The following is a 13,981-nucleotide window of genomic DNA, read 5'->3' as shown; positions in this document are numbered from 1 at the left end:
GGATAGGTATGTGCCTCAGGTTGAGATTCTAAATTGGAGAAAAGTCAGTTTTGATGATATCAGAAAGGATCTGGCAAGTGTGGATAGGGAAATGCTGTTATCTGGCAAAGTTGTACTTTGTAAGCAGGAGGCCTTCAAAAGTGAAATTTTGAGAGTACAAATCTAAGAAAAAGGAGGTGCACAGTAGGTATAGGCAGGCAGGAACAAACAAGGTACCTGAGTATAAGAAATGTAAGAGAACACTTGAGGAAATCAGGAGGGTTAAAAGGTGTCATGAAGTTGCTCCAGCAGACAAGGTGAAGGAGAATCTTAAGGGCTTCTGCAGATAAATTAAGAGCAAAAGGGTAAGGGACAAAATGGTCCCTTGGAAGATCAGAGTGTAGCAGGAAGAGATGAGGGAGGTCTTAAATGGATCTTTTACATCTGTACAACTCCGGAGACAGACACAGTGTCTATAGATGTGAGTCAAAGCAGCAGCGAGGTCACAGGCACTATACCTCTCTGATTGAAGGCTTGTGACTAGTGATGTGCCAAAGGGAACGGTGCTGGGTTCATTGATATCAACAACCTGGATTATATTGTGATAAACTATATCAGCAAATTTGCTGATAACACCAAGATTGTGGGGTGTAGTGGACAGTGAGAAAGACCATTAAAGCTTGCAGTGGGATCTGAATCAGATGGTGAATGCGACTGCAAAATGGCTGATGGAATTTAATGCAGACAAGTGTGAGGTGTTGCACTTTGGTAGGACCAGCCAGTGTCTCTCTCAGTGAGCAGTAGGGCACTGATCCGGCAATACAGATCCATAATTTGTTGAAAGTGGTGGCTCAGGTAGATGAGGTTATAAAGAAAGCTTTTGGCACATTGCCCGTCATAAATCAATGTACAGGAGTTAGGATGATATGTTGAAGTTGTATAAGACATTGCTGGGGCCTAATTTTGAGTACTGTGTCTTATTTTGGTCACTATCTATAGGAAAGATGTAAACAAGATTGAAAGACCTGAGTATAGAAAACATTGAATAGGTTAGGACTTTATTCCCTGGAACCTAGAAGATTGAGGGGTGATTTGATCGAGGTATACAAAATATATGACGGGTATAGAAAGGGTAAACACAAGCAGGATTTTTCCACTGAGGTTTAGTGAGACTAGAACTAGAGGTCATGAATTAAGGCTGAGAGGTGAAATGTTTAAGGGGAAATGAGGGGAATCTTCACCCAGATGATGGTGAGAGAGTAGAATGAGCTGCCAGTGCAATTGATGGATGTAGGTTTGATTTCAACTTTTAAGGGACATTTCAGTAGGTGTATGAATAGGAGGGATATGGAGGGCTATGGTCCAGGTGCAAGTCGATGGGACCAAGATTAATGGTTCAGCACTGACTAGATGGGCTGAAGGGCTAGTTTCTGAGCTGTAGTGTTCAATAAGTCTGACAGAAGCATAACATGAGATGAGCAGCATTCACAAGGAAAACTAATTAAACATAAATTATACAAGGAAGAACATAATTAGAATTTTTAAAAAACAGCAAAGTGATCATAATGTGGTACTGAGGTAAAACATAGAAAATAGGTGCAGGAATAGGCCATTCGGCCCTTCGAGCCTGCACCGCCATTCAGTATGATCATGAACCTGATCTTGCTTTCTCTCCATACCCCCTGATCCCTTTAGCCACAAGGGCCATATCTAAAATATAGCCAATGAACCGGCCTCAACTGTTTCCTGTGGCAGAGAATTCCACAGATTCACCACTCTCTGTGTGAAGAAGTTTTTCCTCATCTCGGTTCTAAAAGGCTTCCCCTTTATCCTTAAACTGTGACCCCTCGTTCTGGACTTCCCCAACATCGGAAATAATCTTCCTGCATCTAGCCTGTCCAATCCCTTTAGAATTTTATACGTTTCAATAAGATCCCCGTTCAATCTTCTAAATTCCAGTCAGTAGTGATTAGGGTTGTGCCAGTTGGTTCAAGTGAATGGTTGAAGGGAAGTAGCTGTTCTTGAACCTGATGGTGTGGGACCTCCTGCCCAGAAAATGGCATGGCATGGATGGTGTGGATTGTTGATTGATGCTGCTTCCTTGAGGCAGTGTTCCTAAAGATGCCAGTGATGGTGGGGAGGGATGTACCTGAGTGAATGCAAGGGGGTGGGATCAGCATCCAGAACAAGTGAACAGATGGAACTTGCTCAGCTCGCTCCTCAGTCTTGGTAGGGCACATACAACATAAAAATTTGTTAATAGCCAGACCAGCAACAAATCCTATAACTGTCATAAAACAAGTCCTCGGTCTGTAACACCAGTTACAGATCCTGTAATTGTCATGAAGTTATTCCTCGGTCTGTAATGCCAGTTACAGATCATATAATTGTCAAAAAGCGACTCCTCAATCTGTAACACCGGTTACAAATCCTGTAACTGTCATGAAGTGACTAATCCGCCTGTTCACTTTGAGTTACAGGAACTGATGCTGGTGTTATACACCAGGGAGTCACTTTGTGACAGTTACAGGATCTGATGTTGGTGTTACAGGCTGGGGAGACACTTTATGACATTTTTGGGACCTGTTGATGGTGATACAGGCCAGAGGATCACTTTATGACACTTACAGGATCTGCTACATGTTGGGGAGTCACTTTATGACAGTTATAGAAGCTGTTGGTGGTGTTACAGACTAGAGAAACACTTTATGATAGTTACAGGCTTGGGAGTCATTTTGTCACTGTTATGGGATCTGTTGCCTATGGCTGGGGAGTTATTCTATGCCAGTTACAGAATTTGTTTTTGGTGCTGCAGGCTGAGGAGGAATTTCATGCCAGATCCGTTTCTGATTTTACAGGCCTTGGAGTTAGTTTATAATAGTTATGGGATCTGTTGCTGCTGTTACAGGGTGAGTAGTCACTTTATAACGGTTACTATCTGTTGCTGGTGTTATAACCCAGGGAATCACATTGTGAGTGTTACCGGTGAGTAACTTTATGACAGTTACAGGATCAGGAAGATTATTGCTACTCATTCCATTCCTTCAGATTTCTATTTGCCGGCACCAACCTCACTCTGCTGTACTCAGCAGCTAAACATGGAAACATGTAGTGCTCACCTCATCCTTCTCCGAATCGTGGAGGTGGTTACATCGGTCCAGGAAGCGGTAACCGGCAGCAACCCATTCCTTCTGGATCAGGCTCTGGAAGCCGAGAGTGGTGCGGAAGTGAGGATCCAGCAGTAACTGCATGATAGAGGCAACCACGCAGCTCAGGTCTCGCCCCTCCTCCTCTGGTGTAGGAACATGAATGAGGTCCTTACTGATGAAAAGCTTTGTACCAAGCACTCAGTTCCATTTCAGATACAGTATGACTGGAGCTTCTGATATAACTGCTCCCTTCCTGTAGCTCTGTAACCTATTCTCCCTTATACACTCAGTAACTCCTTTTGCTGCTTAACCACACCAAAGCCAATTAAACAACCAGCAATCATCAAGAATGGAGGAGAAAGCCACATGGTCACAGGGGAACATCAGCACAACTCCAGACATCTGCAGCACCGTGAAGTCCATCTATGGTTAACAATTCCTTTCATAGCTGTCCAATGTTGTTAGTTACAGGCCATGAAAATAATAGAATCAATGAGTTTATAACTGCCTCTCGAATTCAAGTGATGCATAACCTGCACATCAATGCCCCTGACCTCCCTGAATGAGCTTTCAGCAGCCCTGGACATTGGTCTGTGCTGATGTAACGCACATAACTGTAAATGCATGTGATTGTAATTACACACTACTATGAAACCAGATAATGCTTCTGGAGGAGCTGGCCCACCTTGGCTATGTCCATCTACACTAATCTCACTCGCCTGCATTAATTCCATGTGTCTCTGTACTCGGTACATAGGAAAGGGTTATAAGGGGAATGGGCCAAGCACAAGGAAATGGGACTTGCTTGATCTGGGCCAAGGGGGCTGTCTGAGTTATATTTCATCTGCCATTCCCTTTCCACTTTCCCAGTTGGTCCATATCCACTGCTCTCCTCTCTTTCTGCACCAATCCCAACCTTACCATCAAACCTGCAGACAAAAGGGCTGGTGGTGTAGTGTGGCACACTGACCACTACCTTGCTGAGGCCAGGCGGCAACTCTCAGACACCTCCTCATACCTACCCCTTGAAGAGGACCCCACTTTGCCATCAGAAAACTGTGTCTCTGACACTATCACTGGACCTCATCAATTCTAGAGAATTCCTATCCACTGCCACCAAACTCCAAAGTTCCCTTACTCCACACTGCTCACTTCTAGCTCCTACCAACCCAACTGGCTTATTGTCTCTGCTTGCTCCTGCCCCATTGAAATCATGTTATCATACTTGGATTCCATTCTATTCCCCTTCCCAGCTACATCAGTAACATTTCTCACTCTCTCAATCTCCTCAGTAACTTTTAATTCCCTGGCCCTGACTGGCCTCATTTTCACCACAGATCTTAATTCCCTATACACTTGCATCACCCATCAAGAAGGCCTCAAAACTCTGCACTTCTTTCTTGACAAAAGAACCAACCAATTCTTCTCCACCACCACCACCTTCATCAGTCTGCCAGAACTGGTCCTCATCCTCAACAATTTTTCCTTCAGCTCCTCATATTTTCTCCATACTCAAGGGATAGCCATGGGCAACTGCATGGGCCCCAGCTATGCCTGCCTCTTTGATGGCTATGTAGAGTAGTCCATCTTCAAAGTCTTCCCTAGTAATTCTCCCCAACCCTTCCTCCACTACACTGACAATTGCATCATGCACCCAAGCTGAGCTCTTCAATTTATCAACTTTGCCTCCAACTTCCTTTCTCAATCTCTCTGCCTCCCATCTCTGGAGACAAACTGTGAATTGACATCTTTTATAAACCTACCGATTCTCACGGTTACCTTGACCCTTCCCAATCTATCTCCTGTAAAAAAAAATGGTGTTCCCTTTTCAAAATTCCTTTGCCTTTGCCGTATTTGCACCCAGGATGCAGCCGTACTTTCCGGGGCATAAGAAAGTGTCTTCCTTCTTCAAAGAAAAGCAGTTCCTTTCCCTCACCCACATCTCCTCCATTTCCTGAACTTCATCTCCCTGCCACCTTAACAGTGATAGAGTTCCTCTTGTCCTTACCCATCTTTGCACCCAATACATCATCCTCCACAACCTCTGCCATCTCCAAAGGGATCCTACTACTATAGATATCTTTACCTCCCCACCCCTCTGCTTTCTGCTAGAATTGTTCTCTCCACGATTCTCTTGTTTCTTCATCCCTCCCTTTAAATCTCCCTCCTGGCACTTATCCCTGCAAGCAGCCAAAGTGCTACACCTGCCCATACACCCCTTCCCTCACTTTCATTCAGGACCCCAAACAGTACTTCCAGGTGAGGCAACACTTCTGGTGCTCCCAATGTGGCCTCCTCTACATTGGTTGAGACCTGCTGTAAATTGGGAGCTTTCGTCGAGCACTACTGCTCCATCTGCCCAAAGCAGAACTTTGGGGTAGTCAGATTCTCTCTTATGCCAAGATGAGGCCACCCTCAGGGAGGAGGAACAACACCTTATATTCTGTCTTGGTAGCCTCCTGTTGGCATGAGTATCGATGACTCCTTTTGGTATTTTTTTTTTCTTCCCACCCCTTCTCCACTCTATTCCACACTCTTACCTTTTAACTCTTATCATTTGCCTATCACTTTCCCCTGGATACTCTCCTCCTTCCCTTTCTCCAGTTCAGCCCTTTACCTTTCCCACCCACGGCTTCACCTCTCACCTTTTAGCTATCCTCCTTCCCATCCCAACATTTTATTCTGGCATCTTCCTCCTTTCTGTCCAGTCCTGAAAGAAGGGTCTCAGCCCAAAACATCAACTGTGTATTCATTTCCATACATGCTACCTGGCCTGCTGAGTTCCACCAGCATTTTGTGTGGGTTGCTCTGGATTTCCACTATCTGCTGACTTTCTTGTGTGTATCATCCGTATCCTATTGAAATCTTAAATAATTTTCTTCACTGTCCACTATACAGTTAGGGTGCTTGGAAGTAGGTACAGAGGAGATGTCAGAGGTAAGTTTTTTTATGCAGAGAGTGGTGGGTGCATAGAATGGGCTGCTGCCACCGGCGGTGGAGGCGGAAATGACAGGGTCTTTTTAGAGACTCCTGGATAGGTACATGGAGCATAGAAAAAGAGAGGGCTACGGGTAACCCTAGGTAATTTCTAAACTAAGTACACGTTCTGCACAGCATCATGGTCCATCTATCACCCTGTCTGCAGAAATCCTGAGTCACCTTTTCAGAAAATGGAATCAAATTCCCGACACATAACTCACGCACATAAAGCCATGCTGTCGATCCCTATTATCCTACCCATTTCCTGCGGTTCCACGCTGACTGAATCTCTCTCCCAAGTCACCCTTTTGCTCCAAATATACCTACAGATTTTTTTTTAACATCACAGATACTTTATGGCCCCCTTTTGCCTTCCTAATTTCCTCCTTAAATATTCTCCTACATCCACAGTATTTGTTAAGGGACTCACGTGATCCAGATGCCTGCACCTGACTCATGCCCCCTCAAGAGCTTCAACATCCATTGGTCCTGAACTCTCCCAATCTCACTTTGAAAACCTCCCCACTTGCCAAACGTTCCTTTACCTGCATGAATTAGCCTCATCCAATAAGTATCTCAAACTAGGGCCAGTTCTTTATTGTAACAAATCCACAACAGTCATAAAATATTTGAGGGCTTCAGATTTGTAGATAATTGGGCAGTTTTCCAGGAAAGGTGGGACCTGTTCTGGCGGGACGGATTACATCTGAACTGGAGGGGGACAAATATTCTTGCAGGTAGGTTTGCTAGAGAGGCTCCAGTGGATATAAACTAGAAACAAGGGGGGAGGGGAACCAGAGTGTAGGAACAGATGTATGGGAGAAGGAAGAAAAATAAGATAGTAAAGTTGTTTGCACTGTCAGTGATAAACAGAGTAAGAAGTGGAGAATTTCTTAAATGCATTTATTTTAATGCTAGGAGCATTGTAAGAAAGGTGGATGAGCTTAGAGCATGGATTGATATCTGGAAATATGATGCTGTAGCTATTAGTGAAACATGGTTGTAGGAGGGGTGTGATTGGCAACTAAATATTCCTGGATTTTATTGCTTCAGGTGTGATAGAATCGGAAGGACAAGAGGGTGTTGCATTGCTTGTCAGAGAAAATATTACAGCGGTGCTCTGGCAGGATAGATTAGGGGGCTCATTGAGGGAGGCTATTTGGGTGGAATTGAGGAATGGGAAAGGTGTATATAGGGGTGTATTATAGACCACCTAATGGGGAACAAGAATTGGAGCAGCAAATTTGTAAGGAGATAGCAGATATTTGTAGTAAGCACAGGGTTGTGATTGTGGGAGGTTTTAATTTTCCACACATAGACTGGGAAGCCCATTCTGTAAAAGGGCTGGATGGTTTGGAGTTTGTAAAACGTGTGCAGGATAGTTTTTTGCAGCAATACATAGAGGTACCAACTAGAGAAGGGGCAGTGTTGGATCTCCTGTTACGGAATGAGATAGGTCAGGTGATGAAGGTATGTATTGGGGAGCACTTCGGGTCCAGTGATCACAATGCCATTAGTTTCAATATAATTATGGAGAAGGATAGGACTGGACCCAGGGTTGAGATTTTTGATTGGAGAAAGGCTAACTTTGAGGAGATGCGAAAGGATCAGGACAATTTGTTTTATGGGAAGGATGTAATAGAGAAATGGAGGTCATTTAAAGGTGAAATTTTGAGGATACAGAATCTTTATGTTCCTGTTAGGTTGAAAGGAAAGGTTAAAAGTTTGAGAGAGCCATGGTTTTCAAGGGATATTGGAAACTTGATTTGGAAAAAGAGATATCTACAATAAATATAGGTAGCATGGAGTAAATGAGGTGCTCGAGGAATATAAAGAATGTAAAAAGAGTTAAGAAAGAAATTAGAAAAGCTAAAAGAAGATATGAGGTTGTTTTGGCAGGTAAGCTGAAAATAAATCCAAAGGGTTTCTACAGTTATATTAATAGCAAAAGGATAGTGGTCCCTTAGAGAATCAGCTATGTGTGGAGCCAAAAGAAATGGGGGAGATTTTGAACAATTTCTTTTCTTCAGTATTCACTAAGGAGAAGGATATTGAATTGTGTAAGGTAAGGGAAACAAGTGGGAAAGTTATGGAAACTATGATGATTAAAGAAGGGGAAATCCCGGCACTTTTAAGGAATATAAAAGTGGATAAGTCTCTGGGTCCTGACAGGATATTTCCTAGGACCTTGAGGGAAGTTAGTGTAGAAATAGCAGAGATGCTGACAATTATTTCAAATGTCATTAGAAAACGGGGACGGTGCCAGAGGATTGGCATATTGCTCATGTTGTTCCATTGTTTAAAAAGGTTCTAAGAGTAAACCTAGTGATTATAGGCCTGTAAGTTTGACGTCAGTGGTGGGTAAGTTAATGGGAAGTATTCTTAGAGATGATATATATATAATTATCTGGATAGACAGGGTCTGATTAATCAACATGGATTTATGCATGGAAGGTCACGTTTGACAAATCTAATTGAATTTTTTTAAGAGGTTACTAGGAAAATTGACGAGGGTAAAGCAGTGGATGCTGTCTATATGGACTTCAGTAAGGCCTTTGACAAGGTTCCACACGGAAGGTTAGTTAGGAAGATTCGATCGTTAGGTATTAATATTAAAGTAGTAAAATGGATTCAACAGTGGTTGGATGGGAGGTGCCAGAGAGTAGTGGTGGATAACTGTTTGTCAGGTTGGAGGCTGGTGACTTGTGATATGTCTCAGGGATCTCAGGGTACTGGGTCCAATGTTGTTTGTCCTATACATTAATGATCTGGATGATGGGATGGTAAATTGGATTAGTAAGTATGCAGGTAAGATAGGTGGCATTGTGGATAATGAAGTAGGTTTTCAAAGCTTGCAGAGAGATTTAGGCCAGTTAGAAGAGTGGGCTGAACGATGGCAGATGGAGTTTAATGCTGATAAGTGTGAGGTGCTACATTTTGGTAGGACTAATCAAAATAGGACATACATGGTAAATGGTAGGGCATTGAAGAATGCAGTAGAACAGAGTGATCTAGGAATAATGGTGCATAGTTCCCTGAAGGAGGTGGTGACGAAAGCTTTTGGTATGCTGGCCTTTATAAATCAGAGCATTGAGTAAAGGAATGAGCAGTTCTGAGAGCCTTTTTGAAAGAAAGGAAGGATGTGCCATCATTGAGGGTGCACAGAAGGTTTACAAGAATAACTCCAGGGATGAGAGGATCATTGTATGAGGGACATTTGATGGCTCTGGGCCTGTACTCGGTGGAATTTAGAAGAATGAAGGCTGAATTTCATTGAAACATTTGAATGTTTCAAATGTTTTTGGAGAAGGAAGTCTGAGAATCGCAACGGGAGTGCGGCGGGAGCCATTTTGATTTTTTCTTCTTCTCATTGGAGTTAAGGGAGGCAGGACTGCACAGGCGTGTGACGTCGGGCAGTGAAGCGGGGAAGATTTAAAAAAGGACACAGCTTTATACAGCGGGCAGCGGAGTGAGCCGGGAGCACAGTGAAGGCTTAAGGTTCAACAGGTTTAGGCGGAAGCGGGCGAGGTTTGGGTTTCAATTTTTCCTGTTATTTGAAGAAAGGGGGAGGTATGAATGTGAGGGCAGCTTGTTGTTCTCGGTGTCAGATATGCGAGGTCCTGGAGTCTCCCAACCTCCCGGACGTCCACATTTGTGCCAGGTGCGCTGAGCTGCAGCTCCTAAGGGACCATGTTAGGCAACTGCAGCTGCAGCTCAATGACCTTCACCTGGTCAGGCAGAGTGAGGAGTTACAGGCAGGCGGTCACACCAGGGCCACGGGAGGCAGACAGGTGAGTCACGGTTAGGAGGGGGAAGGGGAAGAGTCAGGTACTAGAGAGTACCCCAGTGGCTACACCCCTTGACAATAAGTACTCCTGTTTGAGTACTGTTGGGGGCACAGCCTACCTGGGGGAAGCAACAGTGGCCGTGCCTCCAGCACAGAGTCTGCCCCTGTATCTCAGAAGGGTAGGGAAAGGAAGAGGAAGGCAGTAGTAATAGGGGACTCGATAGTTAGGGGGTCAGAATTCTAACAAAGATGTAAGTCTCGTTCGAAGTAAGAACTGGAATTTGATTGTGAGCAAGGTGGGTGAGCGGAGATCTGATTGGATGAGGACTAACCAATCAGGAGGGATGGACGATGGGGGTATAATGGAATCAGGAGACCCGGATGGTAGTTTGCCTCACTGGTGCCAGGGTCCGGGATGTTTCTGATCGTGTCCAAGATATCCTGAAGCAGGAGGGTGAGGAACCAGAGGTCGTGGTACATATAGGTACCAATGACATAGGTAGGAAAAGGGAAGAGGTCCTGAAAGGAGAATATAGGGAGTTAGGAAGGAAGTTGAGAAGGACCGAAAGGTAGTAATCTCGGGATTACTGCCTGTGCCACGCAACAATGAGAGTAGGAATAGAATGAGGTGGAGGGTAAATGCATGGCTGAGGGATTGGAGCAGGGGGCAGGGATTCAAGTTTCAGGATCATTGAGACCTCTTTTGGGGCAGGCTTGTCCTGTACAAAGAGGACGGGTTACACTTGAATCCTAGGGAGACCATTTGCTAATGCTTCTGGGGAGATTTTCAACTGGGTTGGTTGGAGGGTGGATACTAAGATAGGTGGCGTTGTGGATAATGAAGTAGGTTTTCAAAGCTTGCAGAGAGATTTAGGCCAGTTAGAAGAGTAGGCTGGAAGATGGCAGATGGAGTTTAATGCTGATAAGTGTGAGGTGCTACATTTTGGTAGGACTAATCCAAATAGGACATACATGGTAAATGGTAGGGTATTGAAGAATGCAGTAGAACAGAATGATTTAGGAATAATGGTGCATAGTTCCTTGAAGGTGGAATCTCATGTAGATACGGTGGTGAAGAAAGCTTTTGGTATGCTGGCCTTTATAAATCAGAGCATTAAGTATAGGAGTTGGGATGTAATGTTAAAATTATACAAGTCATTGGTAAGGCCAAATTTGGAGTATTGTGTACAGTTCTGGTCACTGAATTATAGGAAAGATGCCAACAAAATAGAGAGAGTACAGAGAAGATTTACTAGAATGTTACCTGGGTTTCAGCACCTAAGTTACAGAGAAAGGTTGAACAAGTTAGGTCTTTATTCTTTGGAGTGTAGAAGTTTGAGGGATGACTTGATAGAGGTATTTAAAATTATGAGGGAGAAAGATAGAGTTGACATGGGTAGGGTTTTTTAATTGAGAGTAGAGTAGATTCAAACAAGAGGACATGAGTTGAGAGTTAGGGGGCAAAAGTTTGGGGGGAACTTCTATACTGAGAGTGGTAGCTGTGTGGAACAAGCTTCCAGTAGAAGTGGTAGAGGCAGGTTCGATATTGTCACTTAAAGTAAAATTGGATAGGTATATGGACAGGAAAGGAATGGAGGGTTATGGGCTGAGTGCAGGTCGGTGGGACTAGGTGAGAGTAAACGTTCGGCACGGACTATAAGGGCCAAGATGGCCTATTTCTGCGTAATTGTTATATGGTTATTTGGAAACTCACCTTGGAGAATGACAGAGATATTTTTGTTATCCATCCACTGTGTCAGCTCTGCTGAGTGCTTCAGAAATAGTCTGTGGACACAGGAAGACATTGCTGGTGCATTTAATTCAGTCTCAATGCTGTCACAATCGGGGCAACCAGAGCAGGGGCAACAGTAGCTATGGGCAAGGTGTTGGGGTGACTATCATTGGGGGGGGGGGGTTAACCAGTGTCGGGAGAAGGCAACTGGTGCTGTGGTCATCCAACACCACCCCAGAAGTGGGGAGTTCACAGTCACTTTTAACACCTTAACCCATGCTCTACCATGTAAAGTAATCTTAGCTGTGGGATATCCTCACATTGACTGGAAACCTCTGGAGATGTGACAGAGACCAAGCTCCAGTTAATCTTGGCTCCACAAGAACAGAATTAATGGAACTCAAGGGAAGCCATTGAGTGCTACTTGGAACACAATGTGCTATTGCCCCAAGACAATTGACCAGAGCAGCTCTGCTTCCCAATGACCACTAGAACAGGATTAGTGTAAAGCAGCTTTCTTTCTCACCTGACATACTCCAGCCACCGAGTGTTCTCTAATGAGGACAGCCACTTCTCATCCGTTTCTTCAAATGAATCTAGTGGGACAAATTACATTTTATGTAGTTACATTTCTCAAAGATGCAGGTGATGGAAACATTGTTCCCAGCACAGAACACTGCACGTTTTTACATGAACAATAGTGACAGGTGCAGTGGGATGAGACCTAGGTCAGGTCAGCCAGTGACACAAAGAAAGCAATAAGGTGTGCATCAAGACTTTCAGACATGGGCAGAGAAATGATAACCAACACCTGCATCACACAAGACCATCTCCAAGTAGACTATGTCCAACTGCCTACTTTTGACACATCTTCAATACAATTATTGCAAGTAAATCAGTCACCAAACTCCAGACCCTGGAGCCTCCCACTGCAAGTAGACCCTCGACTTACTGACCAATGCACAACAATCGGCAAGGATAGGCAGTGACACCTCCACCGCAATTGTTCTCAATACTGGGGCTCTTCAAAGTTAGATCCTCAGCTCCCTGTACACTCATGGCCAGATTCTGCTCTAACTCCATTTACAAGTTTGCAGATGATACTGGGGAAAGGAAGAGGATGGCAGCAGCAATCGAGGACTCTACAGTTAGGGGGTCTGACAGGCAATTCTATGGACGGAGGAAAGAAGCATGGATGGTAGTTTGCCTCCCAGCTGTCAGGGTCTGGGATGTTTCGAATCGCATCCACAACATCCTGAAGTGGGAAGGAGAACAGCCAGAGGTCGTGGTACATATTGGTACCAACGACATAGGCAGGAAAAAGAAGGAAGTCCTGAAAACAGACTACAGGGAGTTAGGAAGGAAGTTGTGAAGCAGGACCACAAGGGTAGTAATCTCGGGATTACTGCCTGTGCGACGTGACAGTGAGTATTGGAATAGAGTGAGGTGGAGGATAAATGCGTGGTTGAGGGATTGGAACAGGGGACAGGGATTCAGATTTCTGGATCTTTGGGACCTCTTTTGGGGCAGGAGTGACCTGTACAAAAAGGATGGGTTGCACTTAAATCTGAGGGGGACCAATATCCTGGCAGGGAGGTTTACTAAAGCTATTAGGTAGACTTTAAACTAGGATTACTGGGGAGTGAGAACCAAACTTAAGAGAAGGTTGGCTCACAAATAGAGAAAGCTTGGAGACAGTGCAAGAGGGAGGATAGGCAGGAGAAGGGATGCACTTAGACTGATGGTTTGAGATGTGTTTATTTTAATACACGGAGTATTATGAACAAAGCGGATCAGCTTAGAACGTGGATCAGTACTTGGAACAATGATGTTGTGGCCATTACAGAGATTTGGATGGCTCAGGGGCAGGAATGGTTACTTCGAGTGCCAGGCTTCAGATGTTTCAGAAAGGACACGAGGCAAGGCAAAAGAGCTGGGGGCTTGGCACTGTTGATCAGAGATAGTGTCATGGCTACAGAAAAGGAGGAAGTTAGGAACTGGAAGAGGTCAATAACTCTACTGGGTGTTTTTTATAGGCCACCCAATAATAATACGGACATCAGGGAGCAGATAGAGAGACAAATTCTGGAAAGTTGTAAAAATAACAAGGCTATGAGAGGTTAAATGGGGTGGAGTTTGTTAGGTGTGTTTAGGAAAGTTTCTTGACACAATATGTAGATAAGCCTACAAGAAGAAAGGTTGTACTTGATCTAGTATTGAGAAATGAACCTGATCAGGTGTCAGATCAGTGGGAGACCATTTTGGAGATAGTGGTCACAATGCTATCTCCTTTACCATAGCATTGGAGAGGGATAGTAACAGACAAGTTAGAGGAAATATGAGGCTATCAGGCAG

The 13,981-nt window shown here is 44.3% G+C and overlaps 2 protein-coding genes across 2 annotated transcripts in view; one reads left to right on the top strand and one right to left on the bottom strand.

Annotated features, from left to right (window-relative positions):
- Nucleotides 1-13,981, bottom strand: part of mtmr10 (myotubularin related protein 10) — a 66,023-nt gene that overhangs the window by 8,311 nt on the left and 43,731 nt on the right. The window contains exons 9-11 of the mRNA XM_059945836.1: nt 12,153-12,222; nt 11,609-11,679; nt 3,099-3,271 (exon numbers count right to left, since the gene is read on the bottom strand). Of these exons, the coding sequence (XP_059801819.1) occupies nt 3,099-3,271; nt 11,609-11,679; nt 12,153-12,222 (314 nt within the window). The remainder of the gene's footprint in view (nt 1-3,098; nt 3,272-11,608; nt 11,680-12,152; nt 12,223-13,981) is intronic.
- fan1 (FANCD2 and FANCI associated nuclease 1) overlaps nt 1-13,981 on the top strand; it is an 80,535-nt gene that overhangs the window by 44,561 nt on the left and 21,993 nt on the right. The gene's annotated exons all lie outside the window — the stretch shown is intronic.

This window comes from Hypanus sabinus, chromosome 21 (assembly GCF_030144855.1).
Source record: "Hypanus sabinus isolate sHypSab1 chromosome 21, sHypSab1.hap1, whole genome shotgun sequence".
In the NCBI taxonomy this organism is placed as follows: domain Eukaryota; kingdom Metazoa; phylum Chordata; class Chondrichthyes; order Myliobatiformes; family Dasyatidae; genus Hypanus; species Hypanus sabinus.
This window is presented reverse-complemented; position numbering and strand designations above follow the sequence as displayed.